The sequence below is a fragment of the Dipodomys spectabilis genome, unplaced genomic scaffold (assembly GCF_019054845.1).
Source record: "Dipodomys spectabilis isolate Male_0828 unplaced genomic scaffold, ASM1905484v1 ptg000002l, whole genome shotgun sequence".
NCBI classification, from domain to species: Eukaryota; Metazoa; Chordata; class Mammalia; order Rodentia; family Heteromyidae; genus Dipodomys; species Dipodomys spectabilis.
The window spans coordinates 37,667,665-37,690,030 of record NW_024870679.1 but is presented as its reverse complement, the minus strand read 5'-3'; the positions used below and the strand labels follow the sequence as shown (position 1 = coordinate 37,690,030).

The following is a 22,366-nucleotide window of genomic DNA, read 5'->3' as shown; positions in this document are numbered from 1 at the left end:
CCCAAGCTTTAGTGTCACAACAGGAAATTAAAAGGGAGCAAACCGTCCCTAGCTTGTGAGCCAGAGGGCCAGAGATCACACATTCTAGTTATATAACTTTCTATGATCTCAGTACCATGACCTGGATACAACACATATATCACTTGAAGTTGTCACTCCATAGGAATGCAAAGCAGAGTTTTTGTTAACAACCATCAGACAGGATAGAACAGTGGAGAGTACATAACATTTCATTAATTTTTATTTAGAGAAATCCTATAATTGACACTAATTTTGAGCTTTAAAAATTACTCTACATTCACATCTCAACTGTTCCTCTTCCTAGAGTCACTTCATTGCCCTGGAAGCCAGTTATCTGTTATGCAAAATGAATATGGCGATAGTAATACTTACAAGGACTCTTATATTATTTTCCCCCTGTGGGCTTCTTGATTAGCAGTTCCTGGCTTAAGAGTGAATGCTCAGTAAGTGGTAACTGTGATTGACACCTCTAATAATAGAATGCCACAATAAATGATGTACTCAAACACCGTATTTTCCATTAACAGTGTGAGAACTGAGAAATGCTAGATCATAGCATGCCAGTCTCATTCTGTGCAGCATTTTTTCAAAATTTAATTTTATTGTAAAGGTGCTGTACAGAGGGGTTACAGTTACATGAGTAAGGCAATGAGCACATTCCTTGTTGATCATTGTTACCCCCTTCCCTCCCCCACTCCTCCTCTACCTTGTCCTCCCCCCACCCACCCAAAATTGTAAAGTTCGTTTCCAATATACTGTCCCATGGGTATCGTTGTTGCAATGGGTCATCCTGTGTCCTTGTTTCAGCATTTTGTTTTTCCTCTTCCTCTCCTCAGATTAGACAAATGTATATACAAGATACCAATATCAAGTACAGTGACAACAGGGGATATTCCACAGGAGGAAGAACATACAAAGGAAACCAAAAAAAAATCACAGAGTACATTTAAAACAACAACAACAAAGGCAGACCTCTTGTGTCCATATCTTGGGGTTCATTTTACTAAACATCATCTTATATGATCATATGTCCCATGCTTAGCCCATGAGTTGCTTCTACGCATGCTTATTGTCTTGTGCTAGAGAGATGGATCATGGGGAGAAAATGGTGTGACACCCAGCCCTGGTGATGTTTTGACTTCTTCTCTAGTGGGAAGTATCATGAAACCTCATACTCAATGGGGTATTTTCTGATGCTAAGATGGTGTTCAGGAAGGCTGAGATAGCATCATAAACCGTCACAGCACCAAGAATTGTACTTTCATTGCATGGACTTTGAAGCTCATAGAGCTGTGAAAACAGTGTGTAGTGAATTCCTTTTTAGAATTTTTGTTTATGCCTTAATGTTTTTCCTCCTTTCGACAGAGCACATACTTTAAGAAAATCCTAATTATATGTTTGCCTAATGGTGTATAATTATATGTAGAAGTAAACGTACAATTATGGAGTACTTTAAATTAATATTATTTGCTTGATGGGTTTAATGATTCTGGAGCTGTTTAGCCTATTGTGTGAAGAACAATTTAGCCAACTTTTGGCTGAGACTCATCATAAATATTGACATTTGGTGTGTGAGTGAATTGTATGAAGTTTTTAAAAACCTTTAAAAATATTGTCTGGGAAAATAATTTTCTTGTACATTGACTCTGTTGTAATCTAAAAGAGAAAACGCCAACAAATTTGATTCACCTGTTTCTTCTTCAGGACATAGTACATGCAGACAAATCTTTTTACAGAAAGAGATTGTCATAAGGGTATCTTCCCTTTTTCTTTCACTTGTTCAGCAAATATCTACAGCATATCTACTCTGGGAAACACATCTGCATTGAACACTGAGGTTACAAAACTGAAGAAGTGATGGTCTCTGTTTTTGTGAAACTCAGTTGCTGGAGATAGAGAAGATAAAAAGTAGCCAATTCAAGACAGCTTAACAACCAGCCAGCACTTACCTGTATGCAGTAGAAGATGCTTGGGGATTCATTTTCTTTGTTTCTGTTTCCACAGGTCTCAGAATGCAGTTGGCCCATTAGGCAGGCCCCAAGTCTGCACAACCTCTTTGCTGTGTGTAAGAATATGTATAACTGGCTGCTACAGAATCCCAAAAATGTCTGTGTTGTCCACTGCCTGGTGAGAAATCCTTATTGTCATTGTTGGTCTAGTTTAGTCAGAAATGTATGTCATTAGCCAGAATGATGGTCTGGTAACATTTGAGCTCAGTTGCATTTGCTGAGCCCCTACTTAGAAGTTTGATAACGTGAGCTGTGAGCCATGTAAAAATAAGGGAAAAAGTTGTGATTCTTGGCTTATAACTTGGGTAATGGTGGATAAGGCAGATGTATACAAAAACCTACATCATGGAGTGCATACTTTAACATGTATTAAGTATTCTATAAAAGAGGCAGGGAAAAGAGGTACATTGTTTCCTATGCACCTACTGAGTTTTCTGTGAATAAAATGGGCATTATTTATTTATGTTTTGTTATATGCCTTTGAAGGAAAATAAAAGGAAAAGACACTTAGGTCCTTGTGTTTAGTTTCATAGACAGACTATATTTTACAGTAATTCACAGTTGGACTGATGGTTTTTCTGGCCCTTGGCTTCCTACAGGCTTTTCTCTTAGGATTCTTATTCATCAAAGCTCATCTTTTAGTAAAATCTTTCTGATTCTTCTGAGTATTTTTCATAAAACAAGCATTCCTCCTATGAATCTAAATGTCTCCAGTGGCATTCAATACCCTGCCTCATCCTACCCTATTTTCCCAGTAGATGATTATCTTTTAGGAAAGAAGTGTGCCTCCCCACCCCCCAACACATGTACGCTATATTCAAATGGTTTGAATGAATGACTACATGAACAAATAAATGTACAGGTCAATCAAGCAAAAATACTAGAAATAGTTCACTAGTTCTAAAAACTCAACATGTATGTTTTTACTACCTTCCTCTTGAGAATCAGCTGGCTAAAATCAGGGAAGAAATTTGGAGGGTATTTTTTTCTTTCTACGTCTACTTTCAAATGCTTGGAAATTAAGGCAAAGGACTTGGCATTTGTTAAACTGAATGCCAAAAGGTACAGAGATATTCCTTTTGGAAGCAGAGAAGATTGCATAAAACATTATTTTTAGGGGCTAAGCCATTTGGAGTGCATTGATAATTTTCAAAAAATGTCTAAAGGTTCCGAGGGCTTGAATTTCAGAATGACTCAAGAAAGACTAGAGACTCCCAGTTCTAATGATGTTATCATAATGAATGAAAATCCAATGAACAACACAAACAAGGGGCAGACAAGCCATTGCTTGACAGAATGCTTCAGCCCTCCTGCCTGGCAATGAATTGAATGTATAGGCAAGTGCCTCAATTTTATCCTGTAAAGTCATAAACATGTGCCAATATTTTAATGAAAATATAACTTTTAAAAACACCTGCATGATTTGAAGAAAAGAAGAAACATACATCTGAGATCTATGGACCCATAAAAGTGGCAAGAATGTTAAATTCTAAAGAGGACGAAGACAGAGCCAGGAAGGAACTGGTAGCTCATGCCTGTAATCCTAGTTACCCAGGAGCCAGAGATCTAAGGATTGGGGTTGTGAGCCTGCTCAGGCAGAAAAGTCCATGAGACTCATATCTCCAGCGAACCAGCATAAAGCTAGTGGTGTGGCTTGAGTATGAGAACACTTGTTGTCTTAAGCAAACAAGCTAAGTGAAAGGAAGAGGCCCTGAGTTCAGGCCTCAGTTACTCACTCCCTTCCAGCCTCCCCTCCACCCCACAAGATTGAGAAAAATGTCTTTTCTTTTTCAGTATTTAGAATAAGGACATCAGCAAATTCTTGAGGCACAGTTATTCCAACACCTTTATTCTGTTCATCTTTTTAAGGGGACACATGTCAAGCTAGACAGGGTTAATAGTTATAATTAAGACAAAGTCCATAGGGAGTGAGGTAATCAGAGAGCCTCACGGTACTGAAAATTATCTGCTGAGAGGACTTATGTGACAGATTGTTGAAAGCACCTGGAGAAGCAATTATAGATTAGTGTTTCTTTGAGAAAACAGTAAGAAAAGGGACCAGGCAAGAGAAAGGAGGGGCTTTCCCTGGGAAGAAAAATAAAAGGATTCTGGGAAGCTATAGGCTAGAGAGTCTAATGGCAGCTCAAGGCAAAATTTTGTGTGTGTGTGTGTGTGTGTGTGTGTGTGTGTGTGTGTGTGTGTGTGTTGGTACTAGGGCTTGAACTGTGGACCTCACACTTCTGTTTTTTTAAAGATGTGATATGTTTCAAATTTGACAGACCTAGGGCAAGTAGGACAACTCTCAGATGGACATCTCTCAAAGGCTATTTCAAGTGTGACTAGTGTGTCTGTGTATTTGTAAAATAAATTAGCGATTACCACAGCAGACTGAGTAAAGAAAATCTGTCTCCAAAGTAGGCAAGAAGTTGCCAATCTATTTGGGGCTTTGATAGCAAAAGAAAAGGTGATAGGAGAATGAATTCTTCTTTTAGAGATGTCACAAACATTTTATCCTGCCCTCAGAAGTCAGAGCTCCTGATTCAAGGGCTTTGAGACCCCAGGACAAACACCAGAAGCCATCTTACTCTGTTCTCAGACTGCAGGTTCTACCACGGCTCTATCATGACTGGTGCTCTACCACTTGAGCCACACTTCCAGTCCAGCTATTTTTGCTGGTTAGTTGGAGAAACAATCTCATTGATTTTCTGCCAGGGCAGGCTTGGAACCTTGATCCTCAGATCTCAGCCTCATAAAATGACTTGCTGTCCCAACCATCCCTACTTCCCATTCCCATGACTTTGGGAATTAGGATTTCAGCATATGCATTTGAGAGGGCATAGCTTTGAGTCCACAACAGTTTACACTGAATGAGGTTGTATCAGGTGAAGTTTTTCTATGAATGTAGGTTCCGACTTGAGGTGAGATACATTTCATACCCCTAACCTACAGCTCCTAATTTCCACTCCTGAACCAAGAGCCTGTGACTATTAGTTATCATTGTACATATCCAATGTTACTTTGAAGATTGCATTACTTTTCAGCAAATATATGCAAGCTGAATTTATTTTACTGCAATTCTTGAGTTAGCATGGAGTTAGTTTTATTCCAAGAAAAAAAGTATTTTTCCCTGCTGCTTTGCGATCTAAATACCTGGGATAGATTTTTTTGCTTTCAAATGAACAAAACTGGGAAGTGAGAGGCACCCTTAATGAAGAGGATTTCCTGCTCTCTTCCTCCCTTCATTGCAAAAACAGCTATTCTCAGATTTGGTCTGCTCCTGATGAGTGTATGTGTCTTTGACAGGATGGACGGGCAGCGTCATCTATTCTGGTTGGTGCTATGTTCATTTTCTGTAATCTCTACTCCACTCCTGGCCCTGCTGTTCGATTGCTCTATGCAAAGAGACCTGGAATTGGACTCTCACCATCCCACAGAAGGTACTGTAAGCTACGGGTGTGGCCCTGTGTATGGTCCACTTCATACCACCCTCTGAAATCTACTTGAGATAGGTGTGCTAAACTGTTGCCTACATGATCTTGCATTATCTTAACAATGGGAACAGTTACATTGATTAGAATGTTGAATTTTCATAGTTTCCTAAGCCTTCCATGGCAGTTAGTTATCTTAAAATTAGAAGGAAACTTTATAGAGTATTTTGGTGTTTATTTTCCTTATTTTACTGATGAGAAGACTGGACTAGACAAATTGTGATTTTTTTGCAGGACTGCAAGTACCTGATAGATATAGCCAGACCATTGTGTCTGATCCAAATCCCTAAAACCAGTCCTGTTCTGTTTCATTATTTGGGTCTTTATTGAAATACAAGCAATAGCTGCTTGTACTTACCACTGAGGATCATAGTATGAGAGGTATGATTAACAGGAGCAAATGCAGACAGATTAAGGATGTGGGTTTTCGATTGTTTTGTTTTGTTTTGTTCTTGTGCCTGTCCTGGGGCTTGAACTCAGGGCTTAGGCGCTGTTCCTGAGCTTCTTTTGCTCAAAACTAGCATTCTGTCACTTGAGCCACAGAACCATTTCCAGCTTTTTCTGAGTAGCTTATTGGAGATAATAGTCTCATGGACTGTCCTGCTTGGGGTGGCATAAAACTCAATCTTTACCCAGATCTCAGCTTCTCAGGAGCTAGAGCTACAGGTATGAGCACTGTTGCCTGGCCAAGAATAGGGAGTTTTTAAGCTTACTTTTTTTTTTGCCAGTTGTGGAGCCTGAACTCTGGGCCTGGGCACTGTCCCTCAGCTCTTTAGCTCAAGGCTAGCACTCTACCACTAGAGCCACAGTACCACTACTGACTTTTTCTGCTTTATGGGTCTGAGGAATCAAACCCAGGGCCTCATGCATGCAAGGCAAGCACTCTACCACTGAGCCACCTCCCCAGGTTATGACTGAGATATGTGAACCAAAAAATAGATGATAATAAGTAATTTGAAAAGTGATTTTGAAAAAGGAGTTCTTTTTAGATTACTGGTTAATTTTCTTCCCTATAATCATAATTTCTTTCCCTTTACTCATTGAAATTGCATCTTCTTAGGTTTTTGGTAATAAAATTCTGATAATAAAATTCTCAAATGTATTTAAAATCAGCCTTTGGCTGATAAGCTCAATCTGGTAGATGAAACAGGGAGCAATGTTTAAATACTGAACTAAAAGGTCCTATAACTTTTTTTCCTGTTTTGTTTTGAGAAAAGTGCTCACTCTGTTGCCCAGTCTGGCCTGGACTTGTGTTGCTCTTGGCTTAGCTTCTCTGAGTGCTAAGAATACAGGATTGTGCCACCATGCTTAGCTCCCACAGGCTTTCTGATTTACTCACTTACCAGTTAAATTCACCAATGACAATGGATAAAAATGTTCAGCCTTCTCTTCAACTATCTTCTCTGCCAGTGAATTTTCATTGCAAACAATAATTTGCAAGGACAGACTTCCATGGCAAGGATTGTTTCTTTCCCCTGGTGTGATGGAATCCACAGAATAACAATGTCCTATTTCAGATATCTGGGCTATATGTGTGACCTACTAGCAGAAAAACCCTACCGTCCACACTTCAAGCCTCTCACTATCAAGGCGATTACTGTCAGTCCAATTCCTTTTTTCAACAAACAGAGAAATGGATGTCGCCCTTACTGTGATGTGCTGATTGGAGAAACCAAAATATATTCAACTTGCACAGATTTTGAACGAATGAAGTAAGTAATGATATCTTTTCCTCACTTTTCCTCACTTTTATCATCCACATCTGTTTGATGTGGATGATATTCTTCCTATAAGACTATATCACTGTGTAATGATCATAGTATAGTCATAAACAAACACAACTAAATCAAAGGACTTAGCACATTGAACGGTGGTTCAGGCTCATGGACTGGCATAAGCTACAATGCGTGTTCACACAGTAGGAGTGAGAGATATTTAAGGAAATTGGCTTGATGTGATGAATGATATTTCAAGGTGAGTTGTGATACGAAGTTAGAGGCTCTAAAATGAAGAGCAGGTATCAGTGGAGGTTATGGGAGTTTTAGAGAGAAAGGAGTAGGTGGTAGCACAGAATGAAATTGGTTAGGAATCGGTTGAATTTGGTCATTTGTCTTCTGGACCCTTACAGTTTGGCATTTCTGTTTCTATGGATTTTTAAATTCCTTTTATCTACTTTAACTAGTAATTTTTTATATATTAGCACTGGGACTTAAACTCAAGACTTGGGCACTATTTAGCCTTTTTGTTCAAGGGTGGGACTCTACCACTTGAGTTCTAGCACTGTTCCACTTATAGCTTTTGGATGGTTAGTTGGAGATAAGAGTCTGATGGACTTTCCTGCCTGGGCTGGCTTCAAATTGTGATCTTCTGAACTTAGCCTCCTAAGTAGCTAGGATTACAGACATGAGCCATAGGCACTGGCTTAAGTATTAACTTATGGTTAAGAAAAGGAGACTATTTGAAGAATGGTACTTTTGCGGGAAACAAGAGGTGTGCAAAGCAGAGATGGAGTTCCGCTATGCAGAAGTCCAGATAGGTTGGAGTGGTAGCCTGCGCTAACATGTTGCAGAACCGTTTGCACACAGCTGGCATTGGCTGTAGCCCAGTTTTTGCTCAAGATAAGAAATATCTCTTGGGGGGCTGGGAAGGTGGCTCAGTGGTAGAGCGCTTGCCTTGCATGCATGAGGCCCTGGGTTCGGTTCCTCAGACCACATAAGCAAAAAGAAAAAAGCCGGAAGTGGCGCTGTGGCTCAAGTGGTAGAGCGCTAGCCTTGAGCTGAAGAGCTGAGGAACAGCGCCCAGGCCCAGAGTTCAGGCCCCACGACCAGACACCCCCCCCCAAAAAAAAAAACAACAAAAAAATGTCTTTTGGGTCTAGGCCTGGACAAACCATTTCTTTAGTCAGAGCTCTAGAGGGCCTGTGTTTATGCAATTGTACACGATGAGACTCTTTCAATATCTGTTTTGATTTCTGTTTAAAGAGAATACCGTGTTCAAGATGGAAAAATCTTCATTCCCTTAAACATTACTGTACAAGGAGATGTGATTGTTTCCATGTATCATTTGAGGTCCACCATTGGGAGCCGGCTGCAAGCTAAGGTAAGCTATTGGAAAACCTCAATGGCATTAGCTCCCCAGAGTTTTTAGTAGGAGCATTTTTGAGTCTTTTCTCACATTGGTTTGCCTGACTTGAGTTTAGGATGAGAACAAGCCCTTAAAGATTGGTTATGTCCATCTTAGTCACTTTACAAAGGAGGAACTCAGAAGGTTGTCACTCAAAGACTGTGGTATGATTATTATGCCACAAGTGACAGCTTTAAAACTTTTAGCCAATCATGGTCATTGGATGCTGTTTTTCTTATAATATCTCTGCTTGGATCAGTATAGAGGGGTGAGATTTCAGCTAAGGATGTGGAGTCAGACAGTTTTTTTGTTGTTGTTACTGTGATGAAATTTATATTACATAAAAGCCACCCTATCAAGTATTCATGGCAGTGGAACTTTTGTTTTGTTTTGTTTTTGGCAAATTCAAAAGGGAGGTATGTCTCACGTGGTAGAATGCTTGCCTAGCAAGTGTAAGGCCCTGAGTTCTGCCAAAAAAATGTTTAAATGCTTATGCAACCACTAAACTTACCTAACTCCAGTGTCTAAAACAATCCCATACTCACTAGTGATCACTGCCCATTTCTTTTTCCCCATCGCCTAAAAACCTTGAATCTCCTTTCTGTTCTTAGAGACTTAGTTATTTTGTACATTTCGTAGAAATGGAATCATATAATGCATGGTCTCCCATGGCTTTTTTCCACTTAGCATAGCATTTTGGAGGTTTATGTTATTGCAAGTATCAATACACTATTACCTTATAAAAATATTCCATTACATGATTATACCACATTTTATTTTATTACCAGTTGATAGGTATTTGGGTTATTGCCACTTATTGGCTAATAAGGATGATCTTGAAAGTAACTGTAATCTAATTAATCAAGTATTTTCTAAATTCATGCTCTGTTTTATCCAGTGCCTAACTGTTTAGAATAGACAAGAATAAAGACTGTGCCCTACCCTAAACACCTAATATTCAACCTATGAGATCTGAGGATCACTGTTTGAAGCCAGCCTGGGCAGCAAAGACAGTAACTATCAAAAAATAACTATCAAAAAAGCCAGAAGTAGAACTGTGGCTCAAGTGGTAGAGCACTAGCCTTGAGCACAAAAGCTCAAGACCAGTGCCTAGGAACTGAGGTCAAGCCCAGGGACCAGCACACACACACACACACACACACACACACACACACACACATACACACACACACACACACACACACACACACACACACACACACACACAAAACAGTTATCTTGCTTTTCCCCATAGCCTATGTAAAATAAAAGAAAGCTGGGGGACTAAAAAGAAATTCAGCCTAAATCTAAGCACCAATGGCTTACACCTAAAATCCTAGTTATTTAAGTGGCTGAGGATGGGCAGATGATAGGTTCTCCTCGGCAGTAAAGTTTTCAAGACACCCCTCCCACTGCCTCCTTTGCTGGTCCTAGACCTTGTACTTAGGACCTGGGTATGGTCCTGAGCTTTATTATTTGTTGTTGTTCAAGGGTAGTGCTCTACCACTTGAACCACAGGCCTACTTCTGGCTCTTTGGTGGTTAATTGGACACATAAGTCTTACAGACTTTCCTGCCTGGGCTTGATTTGAACTTTGATCTTCACATCTTAGCCTCCTTAATAGCTAGGATCACAGGCATAAGGGAACCTGCAAACCCCCCTTTTCTTTAAAAATATCTGTTGAAAACAAACTTTACAACTTGTGGGGAAGAGAGAGGGAGGAGTTAGGGAGGTGGGAAGGGATGGTAGTGGAAAAACAAAGGAGGAGGTAACAACGCTCAATAGGAAATGTACTCATTACCTTACTCATGTAACTGTAACCCCTCTGTACACTATTTTTACAATAAAAAAAGTATCTATGGGCTGGGAAGGTGGCTCAGTGGTAGAGTGCTTGCCTTGCATGCATGAGGCCCTGGGTTCGATTCCTCAGCACCACATAAGCAGAAAAAGAGCCGGAAGAGGCGCTGTGGCTCAAGTGGTAGAGTGCTAGCTTTGAGCTGAAGAGCTGAGGGACAGCGCCCAGGCCCAGAGTTCAAGTCCCATGACCGACCAAAAAAAAAGTATCTAAAATATCTTTATTACTATTAAGTAGTTGTTCAAAGGAGTTGGTAAGTAACCACGAATTTATAACTACAATGCATCAAGATGCTTTCTTCACCCATGGTTGGTCATGTACATACCTGCCATACTAAGGCAGAGATTGGGAGGATCATGGTTCCAGGTCAGCCTAGGCAAAAAGTGTGTGAGAAGCCCTCTGAATGGAAAGAAGCTGGGCATGGTAATATGTCCCTGTAATTTCAGTTTTGACAGGATGCCTTAACAATAGTGCAAAAAAGTGCTGAAGATACAGCTCAGCAGTAGGGCACTTACATAGCAAGTTCATAAATTCAAACTGTGTTGCTACCAAAAATGTAAAAAAAAATGACAGGAGATGAAAGAAAGAAAAAAAGAAGAAAGGGAAAAGAAAGAATGAATGAATGAAAGAAAGAAAGGAAGGAAGAAAGAAAGGAAAGAAGGAAGGGATGGAGGGAGGGAGGGAGGAAGGAAAATCCATCCCAGAGCAGGGAATTCCCACATGTATTGGAATTCGCATTGTGTTGTAGGGAGCACAGTTTGTTTTAGGCAGTGGTGGCTCAGGTAGAATTCAGAGAGCACATGACTTTTCAAGGTGAACCCTAAAGGGTTAATTCAATGGATTTGGAATAGGGCATCTAGGGAAGAAGGGCATAGTGAATTCAAGCATAGCAATGTTCAAGAACATTGTATATCAGTGGATGAGGAAATAGACTGTCAAGGAAGAGTGCATGTAAGTTAGGGGCTAGAAATGTTGCTAGGAGACCAGTTAAAATGTATAGTAAACACAGAGTCAGGTGTGGAAATAGTTACAGGTATTTTGCTCCCCCAGAGGCAATCTTTGGATCAGATTCCATTTTCTCGAATCTATTGTGATGTGCTTCTGTTACATACTTTTAGGTGACCAACACACAGATATTCCAGCTCCAGTTTCATTCTGGATTCATACCACTGGACACCACTGTTTTAAAGTTCACCAAGTAAGTGCTGCTTGGACCAATGGTCTTTGTTCATCAGCGCTGCTGTGAGTCTCTTCAGAAGCCATTGGTAGCATCTCCCAGAATCCTCTGCTGCTTAACAGCACTGTTGACTGGTAGCCTCACCATACAGCGGGTAGATGCATTTTACATCTTTCTGTTGACTGTGATTGGTCTTTTGAAGAAACAAATGGATAACAGATTTCAGAATAGAAAGGTCAAACATTTTCTGTGAGGGAACAGCAAATTATTACTTGGATCCTTTGCATTGTTTTTCCCACAGGGTGACCGTTTAATCAGTGGTATGCAATGAGCAATGAACTATAAGAATGAATGCCTGGTCATGCCACTGAAGCCAAGTTCTGGAGACCCCTCTGTTTCAGACATTAACTCTTCAGTGTTATACCATAGAGTGTGGCTATGGAACTAGATGTTATGATCGAAGCTAAGGTGATGAGTGGGAGTTTCCAGAGCCAGTACCGGAATACATAGTCAAAGGCTCACAGTGATAACTCTGGGGCTTGTTCCATAGTTTTAACACAAGCAATTTGGTTTTGTAGTGCACACTGTCTGACTATGCCAGTCTGGTCTCTAGAATGCTTTTATAATGCAGAAGCATTGATTCTTCGAACAGGCATTATTCTCTTCTTTTTTTCTATATGAGAAAACTGAGCATCTAAAAGCGAAATGACCTATCTAATGAGTCTTTCCCAGTAGCGCATCTCACCCTAAGAAGGTTTCTATATGGAATGTCCTACTGGTTCCACTGTTTTTATTTTCACTGGTGTTACTCTTTGAAATCCCTGTTTAGGCCTGAGTTGGATGCATGTGATGTACCAGAAAAATATCCTCAGCTATTTCAAGTGACATTGGATGTCGAGCTACAGCCCCATGACAAAGTAATAGACTTAACTCCACCGTGGGAGCATTACTGCACAAAAGATGTCAATCCTAGCATCCTTTTCTCTTCTCACCAGGAGCATCAAGATACTCTGGCCTTAGGAGGTATTTTCAGAACCTTCTGTGTTTCCTCTGACGTCACCTCATTTCCTGCATGTCATTGATGCTTCATGGCCTTTTGTCTTGCAGGACAGGCTCCGCTCGACGTCCCTCCAGACAACCCCAGGCAGTTGGGACAAGGTGGTTTCTTTGCTTCTCTCTGCTGGCAAGGTACATCTCAGCATTTTTCTTCAGTATTGGGGATTGAATTCAGGGCCTCATACCCCCAAATATTTCTTTGAGTTACATGATTAGGTGATCAGTTGCATCATTCTATAAAGACATTTCATTGTGGAAGCAATCTAAATTAAAGCACCTAGAACCAACTCACCTAGAATCTTCCATTTTTATTTCAAATCAGGAACCTTCCTTATGTTCAACCCAGTGGATGCTCTCATCCATCTTAGGCCAACTTCTACCTTCTCTCTCTTAGTACTATGTTCTAGATCATCTCATCTTTCCTGTTGATGAGTAAGTGTGATGTTTTCTAAGATTTTTCTTTATGCTGCTGACAACACAAAGAGATCAGCAAAGGACTCTACTTCTTGTCTTCAACTAAACTTTCTAAAAGTATAGTCAACCACATTCCCAGTTTGCTATAATCACTATTAAGGCAGACAGGCGCTTAACTCTGGCACAAGGATGTTAAAGCTACTTGTAGACATCACTGCCCCATTACTGTGCTACTTTTTCCTAAACCTAGAGAGATTTTTCAGAATTCTTTTCAACCTTTTTTTTTTGTTTCTTTTTGGTTTTTGATCAGGGGCTTGAATTCAGGGCCTGGGTGCTATTCCTGAACTTTCTTGCTCAAGGCTAGTTCTCTATCACTTAAGCCACAGCTCTACTTCCAGCTTTCTTGTGGTTAATTGGAGATAAGAGTCTCGCAGACTTTCTTGCTCAGGCTGGTTTCAAACCTTGATCCTCAGATCTCAGCCTTCTACTTAAGTAGCTAGGATTCCAGGTGTGAGCTTCTGGCACCTGGCCCTTTTCAACATTCTCAATATTTCACCTCAGATTGCTGCTCTCTGTATCTTGGCACTGTCATTCTATTCCACACTTATGGGCCATACTTATCTTAGGATTTTCTGAGATTCACTTCAAGGCTTATGTAGTATTGAGCAGTCAGGACTTATGTGTACAAGGGGTTGGTACATGGTTTGGGGAGGGCCTTGTAACTATTGTTTGATTTATTTCTGATTTGTGAATGAAGGCAGAATTTTTGTTGCCTATAGAAGTTTTCAGTGTTTGGTGAAAAAAATATTCATAGGGCTGGGTGCCCGTGGCCCATGCCTATAATCCTATCTACTCAGGAGGCTGAGATCTGAGGATCACGGTTCAAAGCAGCCCTGGCAGAAAAGTCCATGAGACTCTAATCTCCAGTAAACCACCAGGAAACTGGGAGTGGTGCTGTGGCTCAAGTGGTAGAGCACTAGCCTTGAGCTGAAGAGCACAGGGACAGCACCTAGGCCCAGAGTTCAAGCCCCATGATGGACAAAATTTTTGTACACACACACACACAGTCATAGGATTCTTTTGAATTTAAAAGCTGAATTTCAGAATTTTCATTTGAGAAATGGGATCACAGACTTTTTAAACCCAGTCATCAGGTAGATTTCATAGCTACTTCTTTGCTTCCTTTACCTCTGTCTTATAGTAAAAGCTTTCATTAGAACTTGACTCTTAACTTTTCCATTGTCATTTTAGTAATTAACTTACAAATAGTGTCTTTGTTCTTGTGAAGAGGTATTAGCACAGATGCACAACCTCTTATCTGAGCCTCTCAGAGTCAGGTGTGCTTAGAGAACTTTTGCATTTTAGAAAGGAGATATGGTAGTTATGTGACTTAACATCTCCAGCCATAGCTCAGCTAGAAACCTATAACCAAGCATATTGAGATCAAGTTTTTGGCCAGCTGAGTTTGCACCAAACTTAGGAAAGCTGTTCCTTTCACCAAGCTTTTGTCAGTCTTGGGGATAAGGGATATGGTCTAGTACCTGATTTAGATGCTGGGTCTAACTGAAGTAAGTAGCAAAGTTCTAGGGGAAGGTCTTCTCAAGCCGGGCCTGGAAAGTTACTCACTGGCTCTCCTTTCCTTCCCCAGAAAGATCTTTCCTGAGCCTAGTCTATATTGCGAATATCTCCTCTTGGTATAACAAAAGGAAGATGTAAACCAAAACCATTCTATGTGTTTATTAGTGTGTGCGTCACTTCTGCTTTGAACTGCAGAAGAAAGGCCTAGCTTTGGGCTGCAGCCAAGTAAAGAAATGAAATTGAGTGACATGTGTCAGCAAAGGACTAGGAGTTACTATTGGTGTTTTCCAAAAGACCTAGAACAGTGCCTGAAAATTAGCAATGGTCATAGTAATCAGTGTGTAAGTTCTCCTTGCTATTGATCTGAGCTGCTCTTCACATCCTCTTATCATTCTCATAGTAGCTGGTGACATAGGTACTAGTTATCACCCCTTACATTAAAGACCAAACTGAGAGAAGTAAAACAACTAGTCCAGAGTCACAGAACCAGTGAGGAGTGGAGTTGGTGTTCAGTCTCAGGCTTTCTGGTTCCAGAGCTCCTCTGCTTAACCCACAAGGCTATACTGCCTCTCAGATGTTCAACTAAACAGGATGAAATACATCAAGGGTCTGATTGGTCAGGGTCTCCAAGCACTGCTTGCTCAGGCCGAATGCTTTTCTCCTGGGATAATGCATATATGCTATAACAAACCCCAACAGTGATATGGTCAGTCACTAACCATTTATTGGCTCACTGGCCTCTCATAGATCAGAAATCAGAGAAAGCACTGTGTGAGGAGGACCACGCTGCCCTAGTGAACCAGGAAAGCGAGCAATCGGACGATGAACTTCTGACCCTTTCCAGTCCGCATGGCAACGCCAACGGCGACAAGCATCAGGGAGCCAAGAAGGCCAGTGGCAAGCAGCAGGAGCCAGCTGCCCCTCCGGCTCCCGAGGAGGAGGTGGACCTTCTGGGCCTAGAAGGCTCGGATATGAGCAAGAACTTCTCTCCCCCATTGGCTCCTCCCACGAATTCCGAACTCCTGAGCGACCTGTTCGGAGGCGGAGGCGCCGCTGGGCCTGCCCAGGCTGGACAGTCAGGGATGGAAGACGTGTTTCATCCTAGCGGTCCTGCATCCGCCCAGTCCACGCCACGTCGCACCGCCACCTCGGCTTCTGCATCACCGACCCTTCGAGTGGGAGAAGGTAACGCTTTTCCGGTTGTGCTTTACTTTTTGAGATCCTTGGAAGTTTCGCTTGAGAAGTCTATATTAAGCTCCCACTTAAATGGAGAACACAAGAGAGGATCATGTATTGTCCACTTGGATAGGGCAGAATACTCGAATCCCCTACTCTTCTCATTTCCTCCTCTCCCCTCCCTTCCCCTTTTCCCCTCTTTCCTGGGTTTGAACTCAGGACTTCCCACTTGCTAGGCAGCCATTCTGTTACTAGGGCCATATTTTCAACTCTTCTTTTCTCAAGACTTGATGTCCTGAGCTCCTTTCATTACTTCTGCTTAGAGAGGTAGATAGATTAATTATTACTAAAAAATTTTAATAGACAATGTTTGTAAGATACTTACCACTTGAAAGATGTAGAATAAAAAACTAGAGGACAATTCATTTCTTACAAAATCACATTAGATAAATGCTTCCAGTATCCCCATTTTATAGTTGAGGAAATGGAGGTTCAGAAATAAATTAATGGTTTTAGTTCATATTGCTGGTAATTGATTGGCTAGGGTCCCCCAAAATAGCCAACTCAGCTATATGACTTCAGCTTTTTTTCCTTTTGAGTTACCTGTAATACCTTCCTGGTGCCATATTTTCCTGAATTATGCTTTGGTTATTCAGAGTGAATAGTTACTTTGTAATAGTTACTTCAAAACAGGCTCAAAGGACTTATTTTAGCCACAGAATCAACACAAATGGAGCAATTGGTCCTGAGTAAGGAGATTAAGCCCGGTGTGGTGCAGTGAGTTTTATCTGCCCATTACCAATGGCTTAAGCCTTCCTATGATTGGCCCTTCACAGCCTTTTGACATTTGCAAGACAGCATGGCTGGATAAGCAGAGCTCCATTACTACTTCTGAAGAACCAACTCAAAGTATCTTTCCTCTGTCATTGTTACCATTAATCAAGGGGATACCACATTAGGAAGGGTAGAAGGACATGTCTTAACTCTCTAGGTCTGTGGTATACTGTAAGAATTTTCTCCCACCAAGCTCATCCTACACTTCTCAGAAGGCTCTGGGCTAGTCTCGGTTTGTATAGCTTAACTGGAAGCATCCTTTGTGAAAATAGCATCAGAATCAAAGTGTGAGTACTGAGCTTCAAGCTCCTACATTGGTTTTTAGTGGATCCAGGATAGGAAATCAGGTGTCCTAAATCCTAGACCATGATTATTTCTTCCCCACTTCCTTCTATCTAGTTCTGATCCACCAGAGAAAAACTGTCTGGAAAATAAAATCCCCAAGAAAGCATACTACATGGTAGTCAAGTTTTAAGATCAAGTGCTTTGTGTGACTTTGATAGTCTAACCACAGTACCACACTGGTAGTTGTGTTCCAGTGTCAGTGCCGGGAAGGGATTTAGATGTGAATTCATTATATGTTTCAGTCTGCATATAATGAAAGTGTGTACTAGATCTGTTGATTGACTTGCCTGAGCATTCCTAACTGTTAATAGCAGACCTGGTCTACAACTCAAGTTTTTATTCCCCTGGAAGTTTTAATCCCCTGGATTAGAAACACAGGATCAAGACTTATATCTCTGGGTAACCTTACTGAAAACCTGATATCCTTAGTTGGGGATAATACTTAACCAGAATTTCTGGAAAGAGAAAACTGAACTCTTGTTGGTGATACACAACTTTTCATGCTTAGTTATTTGGGAATGCCTGTAATATAAGATGATACTAAAAGTATACCAAGTAATAGAAAACTTAAACATCTTCCTTGAGTTTGCTTCAAACATAGATATAGACAGATTAACCTAGTTTTCTCTTGCAATTACCCTACAAATTTCATTGTATGGATTATATGTGGTAAGGGATGTATATTGTCTTACAAAGTGCCCAAAACACAGTCAGTGCCATTGCTGCCACATGAGTCTAATCTGCTGCCCAGCAAAGTGTTGGGAAGATATTACAGCAGGGAAGTCGTAGTTAGAAACGTAGTAAGCCTTATTATGTCTTGCATGAATTGGGGATGTGATTTATCTGTTAACTGGTTTGCATCTCATGTCTTAGAATTGACCCAATTCCACTCCTGGCAGCGAATACTCATTAGCAGTTCTTAGAGGATAGGAAGTGACTTTTCACTGCAGGGGGATGAAGCTGGTTTTCTACCTAGTTCAACAATGAGAAAAGGTCAATTATCCCCATTCATCTTGGTGATTTTAATCACTTGACTATAAGCAGTAAGACTTGATCATGAATTCCAGCCTTAATCATGGGCAAGAAGCTAAGTTTGTGGGGTTCTTTCTGGGTCTCAGTGTCATCATTACAAAGGAAGATGAAATCACTAATAGGGAAAAAATAGAGGAACAGCTGAGAACACATGGTTTTAGTGAACTGTCCTCAGAAAGGATGATACAGTGGTCATGGCATTTTGCTGGTTAACTATGGCATCCCACTTTCCTCACTCTTCTTAATCATTCATACACTTTTCTTTGCTTCACTAAATCTGCATCTGTTTCCTAGCACATTGTTGTTTACCTCAGAACTAACTCTGGACTTGCCTTTGTCTGCAGAGGTGAGGTTGTCTTTCTTTCTTTTTTTTGCTGTACGCCTATGTATTGTTATTTTAAGGGAATTGTACAATGGGGTTACAATTTCATGTTAGGTTTTAAGTTAGGATATTTTCACCCCTTTACTCCCCTGCCCCCCTAACCACATTTTTTACATAGTGTATATTGAATATAATGACTGCATTTGCACCAAAGTAAAGTTTTCTTTTGTGATCAGAGATCCTTGTGTTGTACTGTTAGGCCTGGAGAAAGAATTTGGTATAGAATGGGCCTATGGTGCATGCTAGGAAGTAGTTATCATCCTGATTTTTCAAGTTTTTGGCCTAGGACTCGACAATAGTGATGACTCTTCAGTATTTATAGAATAAACGAATGTATGGGACAAATAAATACATTTCCCCATTGTTTTCTAGGTGCTACCTTTGACCCATTTGGAGCACCTTCTAAGCCATCAGGTCAGGATCTGCTGGGTTCTTTTCTGAGCACATCTAATGCTTCCAGTGACCCCTTTCTACAGCCTACTAGAAGTCCTTCACCCACAGTGCATGGTAAGAAAGAATTTTATATTGATTCAGTGGTGCAGAGTTTTCTACAAGACACATACCAACTGTTCAGATATAAAAGCAAAAGTAATTGTGTAAGTGCATTTTTGTTTTTAGAGAAAACCCATAGAAATGAACAATTCACATTAACATATCAAAATCAATAGAGTGTCTTATAGAAGAAAAAAACTTGCTGAACATTGTTTTATTCAACTTTTCCTAAACTTATTTGATGGAATTCTTTATAATAAATTATAATTATTGCTGTTTACACAGACACATAAGGCATTGTTGAATGTAGGCTATATTGCTATTTTACGTACCAGTAAAAGAGCTGAACAACAAAGCTGGGTGCTGGTGGCTTATGCTTATGATCCTAGCTCCTTGGGAGGCTGGGATCTGAGATTGCCATTGAAGCCAACACAGGCAGGAAAGTCCATGAGACTCTTATCTCCAATAAACTACTCAGAAAAAGCTGGAATGGCATGTGGCCCATGTGGTAGAGCACCAGCCTTGAGTAAAGAAAGCTCAGGGACAGTGCGTTCGCCCTAAGTTCAAGCCCCAGGACTGGCACACACCTCTAAAAAAGAACAAAAAGACTCAGCCGTTTTAAATTGATTGATAGATGCATCCTGATTGGAAATAAATCTTTGAAATGTGCCAACATCAGAGTCTTAAATTAACAAAATATTATATCATTATCCATGTGATTAGTACTCTATGTAGCAGAGTTGGAGACATACTATCCTGATGTGGTGTCCTTCTATGTAATGTGATGGTCACTGGCCATGTAGCTAGCTGTAGAACACCTGAAATGTAGCTAGTGTGATTTAAACCAAGCTCTCAGTATGACTGAGATTTATTAACACAGGGAAGTTTGTTTTGTTCATCAAGGCACCTAATGCTTGGAAGAATTACTGGCACACAGAAGATATTATCTATATCTAATATGTAAGTAGTACATTAACTAGATTTTTTTTCTCTATCAACATTTCTTTGATGCATAGTGGTCACTGTAGAGGCTATACTTTTTTCCTGAGTCTAGTACTTCAAAATCATTGCTTTGATAAGAGGGCTATTTTTGGTGACTGTTGACATAGTGACTGCCACATAGTGGCCTGGGTCCAGTTCTTCTTGTGAGCTGGTAATAGCATGTTGTTTGTCACCAATTTAGACTAGCCAGCACGCCTTTGTTTTGTAGCCACACTCGTTTTAGTCTCTATTGTGGCAGTGAATGAGAGCCATTATCCCTCCTTTGAAAGCAATTTTCAATCTACTGTCACTTGCATCATTTCCCTGTAGGATAGTACAGAGAGGTAAGACTCTGTATTTGGGGGGGCAAGGAGTGGGGTGGGAGGAACAGATCCCTGCCAGATCCCTGGGGTACTTTCCTTGGGTTTCTAGAAGGTATCATCAAGCTCTTCTTAAAAATCAAGAGATATCACCTTCAAATGCAATTAAGTATTTATTGAGCCCCTATTCTTTTTATTTTCTTCTTAAGGTATACAGAAAGTAAGCTTATTTGAAAGTGAAGGAGAGCTATGAAGGGTAAGAAATGAGTCTGCAGAGAGGCTCAGGAGTCTAATGGAAGGCTCTTGTACAGGGATGCTCTCATATCTTCTTCCTTGGGCTTTGCACTGATTGTTTGATGGCTTGTGCATGCTCCATCCTGGCTCTTTTCATTGGTTGAATGGGCACCCAGGACATTATGGGAAGATGTCTTTGAGCAGCATTATGGGAAGAAGAAACATTTGAGCAGAAGCCTGGGGCACTGTGGGAACAAGAAATGCTATGATGGGACACTTACCATCTGCCATGTGTTATGCCTGCCAATTTTTGTGCCTATCTACCTAACAGATCCCCCTTTCCTCATTCTCCCCTCTTGAACGAAAACCTGAACTGCCTTTAGGGAACAGGGGCACTGACTGCTCCAGGCTGTTTCATGCTGAGAGGGTAGAATAGAGGAGTATGGCTGCCTGGGATCTTCCTGGACGTATCTTTTAGGTGGACATTGGTTTGCTCTTGCAAATTTACTTTAATTTTTTTTTGTGTGTGCTGGTCCTGCAATTCAGGGCCTACGCACTTCCCTGAGCTTTTTAAATCAAGACTAATGCTCTACCACTTGAGCCACATGTTTACTTCCAGCTTTTTGGTGGTAAATTGGAGATCAGAACCTTATGGATTTTCTTACCTGAGCTGGCTTAGAACCAGGATCCTCAAATCTGAGTAGTTAGGATTACAAAGGTAAGCAGCTACTGGTGCCCATTTGAAAATTTTTTTTAAGAGAAGAATTGTTTAGGACATGATTTTGGAAGTATTAATAACTAACCACAATAAAATAAGGATTAAAATATTGGGAACTTTTTTTGTATTTGTATGTTACTATGTCTGGCTGGTTTTAAGTTTCCTGTGGATAGTTAGTATGTCTTTTTAGGCCTCTGCTCTCTGGTATTGTGCTTTGTTTGAGGTAGGCTCCATAAGGGATATATTGGAGATGGAACCTTACGGACTTGTCTTCCTGGGCTGACAAACCAATTCTCCAGATTTCACCCTCCTAAGTATCTAGGATTGCAGGCACAAACCACCAGAGCCTAGCTTTCCCCTCTTCATGTTTATTGCACTGTGTTAAGTATAAAATTGGAATACACAAAGATGAATAAGACAGTTCTTGACTTCAAGGGACTCACAATTTAAAGAAGACAGACAGATGGACAATTAGTAATTCAAGTATGAGGATATGGAAGTAAGGCAAAGGTGAGCTAAAGACAAAGCACATATGGCTCCTACCAAGCCTCTTGTAAGCAACAATAGATGCAGGCAGAAAGCATCCCAAACTGCAGAGAAAGAATGGACCCATAAACCCACAGAATCTTGAGAAACCATACAGAGTACAGAAAAGATGCTTTGATCCTGTGTGGACTCAGAAAAGAGCATTCTGAGCTAGCTTGTGTTCATTCTTTTTCTTCTCTCTATTTGCAGCTTCCAGTACTCCTGCTGTGAACATTCAGCCAGATGTTTCTGGAGCTTGGGACTGGCACGCCAAACCAGGTAAAGGTCTACAGGTTGTGTTCTGTACTCACTTCTTCATTCATGGAAGTATTTACATAATGGAAATTACACAAAGCACACCTGGGTAATTGGTGTTGATTTTTTCCTAAAGATTCATATCCTGGTGACATGGGAAAATGCTAAGTATATACTGTTTAATTTTGCTATGTCAGATCTACTATTTACAAATTTTTGGACATGTCTGAGCTTCAGTTTTCTTACCTGAAATATGGGGTAATAACTTTTATTCTATATAGTTGGTAAGTTTAAATGACATATATAAGTTTCTGGCATAGAGTAGATGCTGAATTAATGTAAAGATTCTTT

The 22,366-nt window shown here is 40.5% G+C and overlaps 1 protein-coding gene across 5 annotated transcripts in view; it reads left to right on the top strand.

Annotated features, from left to right (window-relative positions):
* Dnajc6 (DnaJ heat shock protein family (Hsp40) member C6) overlaps positions 1-22,366 on the top strand; it is a 135,775-nt gene that overhangs the window by 96,858 nt on the left and 16,551 nt on the right. For all 5 annotated transcript variants that reach the window (XM_042684288.1, XM_042684296.1, XM_042684303.1 and 2 more), the window contains 10 exons: positions 2,026-2,148; positions 5,334-5,467; positions 7,036-7,230; positions 8,500-8,617; positions 11,615-11,694; positions 12,503-12,696; positions 12,781-12,861; positions 15,469-15,906; positions 18,863-18,997; positions 21,971-22,039. In XM_042684288.1, coding sequence (XP_042540222.1) covers positions 2,026-2,148; positions 5,334-5,467; positions 7,036-7,230; positions 8,500-8,617; positions 11,615-11,694; positions 12,503-12,696; positions 12,781-12,861; positions 15,469-15,906; positions 18,863-18,997; positions 21,971-22,039 — 1,567 coding nt within the window. The remainder of the gene's footprint in view (positions 1-2,025; positions 2,149-5,333; positions 5,468-7,035; positions 7,231-8,499; positions 8,618-11,614; positions 11,695-12,502; positions 12,697-12,780; positions 12,862-15,468; positions 15,907-18,862; positions 18,998-21,970; positions 22,040-22,366) is intronic.